This window comes from Camponotus floridanus, unplaced genomic scaffold (genome assembly GCF_003227725.1).
Source record: "Camponotus floridanus strain SB8 unplaced genomic scaffold, Cflo_v7.5 scaffold1, whole genome shotgun sequence".
In the NCBI taxonomy this organism is placed as follows: Eukaryota; Metazoa; Arthropoda; class Insecta; order Hymenoptera; family Formicidae; genus Camponotus; species Camponotus floridanus.
Window position 1 is genome coordinate 2,618,897 of NW_020229214.1, and position 3,297 is coordinate 2,622,193.

The 3,297-nt window shown below is 26.5% G+C and overlaps 1 protein-coding gene across 1 annotated transcript; it reads right to left on the reverse strand.

Annotated features, from left to right (window-relative positions):
• Window positions 1-349: 349 nt before the first annotated feature.
• Window positions 350-2,843, reverse strand: LOC105250428 (protein farnesyltransferase/geranylgeranyltransferase type-1 subunit alpha). Its single transcript, XM_011256521.3, has 6 exons — window positions 2,770-2,843; window positions 2,272-2,545; window positions 1,710-2,064; window positions 1,398-1,598; window positions 1,127-1,307; window positions 350-770 (listed from the first exon to the last, which is right to left on the reverse strand). Exons 2-6 carry the CDS (start codon window positions 2,426-2,428, stop codon window positions 669-671), a joined length of 996 nt encoding a protein of 331 aa, XP_011254823.1. The 5' UTR covers window positions 2,429-2,545; window positions 2,770-2,843; the 3' UTR covers window positions 350-668.
• Between the last annotated feature and the right edge of the window lie 454 nt (window positions 2,844-3,297).

A 3,297-nucleotide genomic window follows, 5' to 3' on the forward strand; every position in this document is an offset into this window, starting at 1 on the left:
CTATTTTAATGATACCAGAAATAAACAAATCTATCGAAATATTCCTAAAAAATATCCTTTAGGAGAAAATATTATGTCATAATCAAACCGTGTATAAATATTTATACATATATGTGCGTACGCGCACGCTTGCATACGATTAATAATTTTAAAAAACCCATAAATAAAATATTGCCGATCCACTTGTCTTCATCACTTTTCGCTATATAATGTTAATGTAACAACATTAGTTATTAATATATCAATATAAAAATTTTGGAATTGCAAGCTATTAATAACATATGATTAAAGATTTACAGCTGTACAGAAAATGATTAACAATACATAAAATGATTAACATATAAGCATAAAAGGTAATATAGGTCATTTTATTTACGTTAACATTGGTATAATACATCTTATAGCTTAGTGATATAAATTTTGCTTAATATAAGTTCTGATAAGTTAACTAATAAATTCTGATTCTATTTCATAGAGCATAAAAGATACATTTAATTTATATAAATCAATTATAGAAATTGCTCTGAGAAATTTTATTATTATTATTATGTAATAATTTGTGTAGACAAGAGGCCAAGATGTATCAACCATATATAGATTGACATATAAAAACATTACCTAAAATTCTTTGAACAATTCACAGTGTAGGAGTGCTCTAGTTTTTAATTTCAAGCTTCTGTTTTCAATTTTATCGTTTTCAACTGATTACCCACATAATTCCAGTATCGCCATCTTATTGTATCATATTTTTTTGACAAATCCTTACATAGCTAAAACATAAACACATGTTCCATTGTAATTATGCTATAATTATTATGTCCACTTATATATATATTATAATTTTATGATATAATAATTATATCATATGATATTAATCAGAAATAATTTATATAATATATTAAATGTGTGTGTGAATGAAAATAGATTGTTAAAATAAAGTTTTGAATAATAATTCTGAATTCAACAAAAAATAAAAAAATAAAGATAATATAGGAACAAAAAATAAGAAAGACTGAAATGAGTACAAAGAAAATGAGTAAGAGAGATTGACTGAATCAAAGAGAGTGAAATTTAGGCCAAACGTAACAAAAGTTTTATACTCAAATACACACAAAAATTGACTTACTTCATATGCAGAATTAATATGAAATAAAGAAGATGGGGTTTCATCAGATGATATTTCTTGACAAATATCAATTATGCAGGCCAACAAATGGTTAGTACGGCATCCTTCTTTATACATTTCTTCGCATTTTTGCCTTACTTTTTCATTGTAACCTAAGCCTTTGCTGTCATGTAACAATATTCTAAAAATATAATTTATAAACAAAAAAAATATATATATATAAATATTATTTTTTTAAATTAAACTTAAGTAATTGAAAAAATATAATTACCCTCTTAAGTAATTCCAAGCACTCTCATTTCCTTTTGATAGTTCTATTTTTTCCAATGAAAAATCGATTTCTCTATCTATCACTTCTTGCTCAAACTTAGTCGTATTACTTATGACAAAGTACCGTTGATTCCAAGCAGAATTGTTGCGAACATCATCATTTAACAATTGCTCCACATATTCCAATTCATACTCATATAAACTATATTCATAATTATATATACATATATATTATATATATGAATATAATATGAAGAATATTAATTATATATATAGACAAAAAGATAGAGATAGCTTAGAAAGATATACTAACTTGAAAGTTTGTATGCACCATTGACGATGTTGCCAGGCATGATAATTCTTTGCATCTTTACATAAAACACTTTCTATAAATGCTAATTCTTCACTAGGATCTTGTAGCCATTCAACAATGACTTTTCTGTGATGCCAAACTTGATAATTTTTAGAATTATATTTTATCATTCGAACTGTATATTTTAACTCTTCCTGTAAGTTCTTTGCCAGAGCTTTAAGTATCTCTCTTCTATATTGCCATACAGTATAATTAGCTGGGTTAAGCCATATACAGGCTTCTGTTAAAGCCAATGCACGCTCTGACTTTTCACCTGACTTTAGAATGGCACGGAAATAATCATAGGCATCCTTAACTGAAAGTTAATATTAATAAATAATAAGATAAAAACATATAAAGATATAAAAAGCTATAATTTATTGGCATAAGAGATTTCTTGATAGATTAAATTTATGTAATAATAATAAAAAAAATCAATAATACATGAAAATCGTTTGATATATGCTATATAAATTACATGGAATTTAATAATTATATAAAGCTTAAAATTATATATACTTACACTTTTCAGAATATGCAATTGCTACAACAGGATGAGGACCGTCATCCTGAGGTAAAGGAGTCACGTCACTCCACTCATCGCGGTCTTTATACAAAGTCCACGACGTTTTCTCATGATCGTCACCACAATTTAATTCATCGTCAGAACTATCCGACATGCTCTACTTTAATACGATTTGTATTGCAGAGAAGAAAATAAGACCGCACACAAGAGTTGTGTTTAACAAGTTCTAACCTATCCTAAACACTACTGTACTCTATGCAACGTCATGTGCCTATAGGATACACATTTAAAGATATATATATTATATACAAAAAATTATTTGCTATGAAATTGATAATGCAACCGGCATTATATATGATTGTTATATCTCAGAGGGAGGGATAAAATACTTTTAACAGAACGAACATATTGTATCTATATATATATGTATCATGCTTGTGAAAAAAATCGAAGTTTTACTTTTCATTTAATTTAATGTCTCCCTTTATCATTTACCTTTAAAATTTATGTTTAACTTTTCTCAAATACAATTGTCAAATGATCTCATATCAAATCTTCATAAATCTGTCTTTTCAGTTCTTACAATAAAATAAATATATAATTATATAAATGCTATGGTAAGAGAAAAAAGATATAAAAATGAAGGTCGAAGCTATCAGCTGACAGTAAAACAACAATACTAATTTCAAGATAATTGTGTATCAGAGAGAAGACAAAGGTGTCTTGCACTCAAACTCAAGGCCTGCTTTTAGATGATCCCTGAAAGTGATACTCCCTTTGTGGACATTAAAAATGTGGACATAAATTACAAAGCCAAAGTCCATGTTCTCAGAGGGTAATAACATATATGTTACCTTCTTTTAAATGTCCACAAAGAGTATTGCTTTCAGAGATCACGAGGGCTATGACAACTCTCTCTCAGTTTCCTTTTTGATAATAAAAATAATATAAATAAAATAAATAAAAATATAAATAATTTAATTAATAATAATTTATTATATTAAAATACTAGTATGTTCTTTC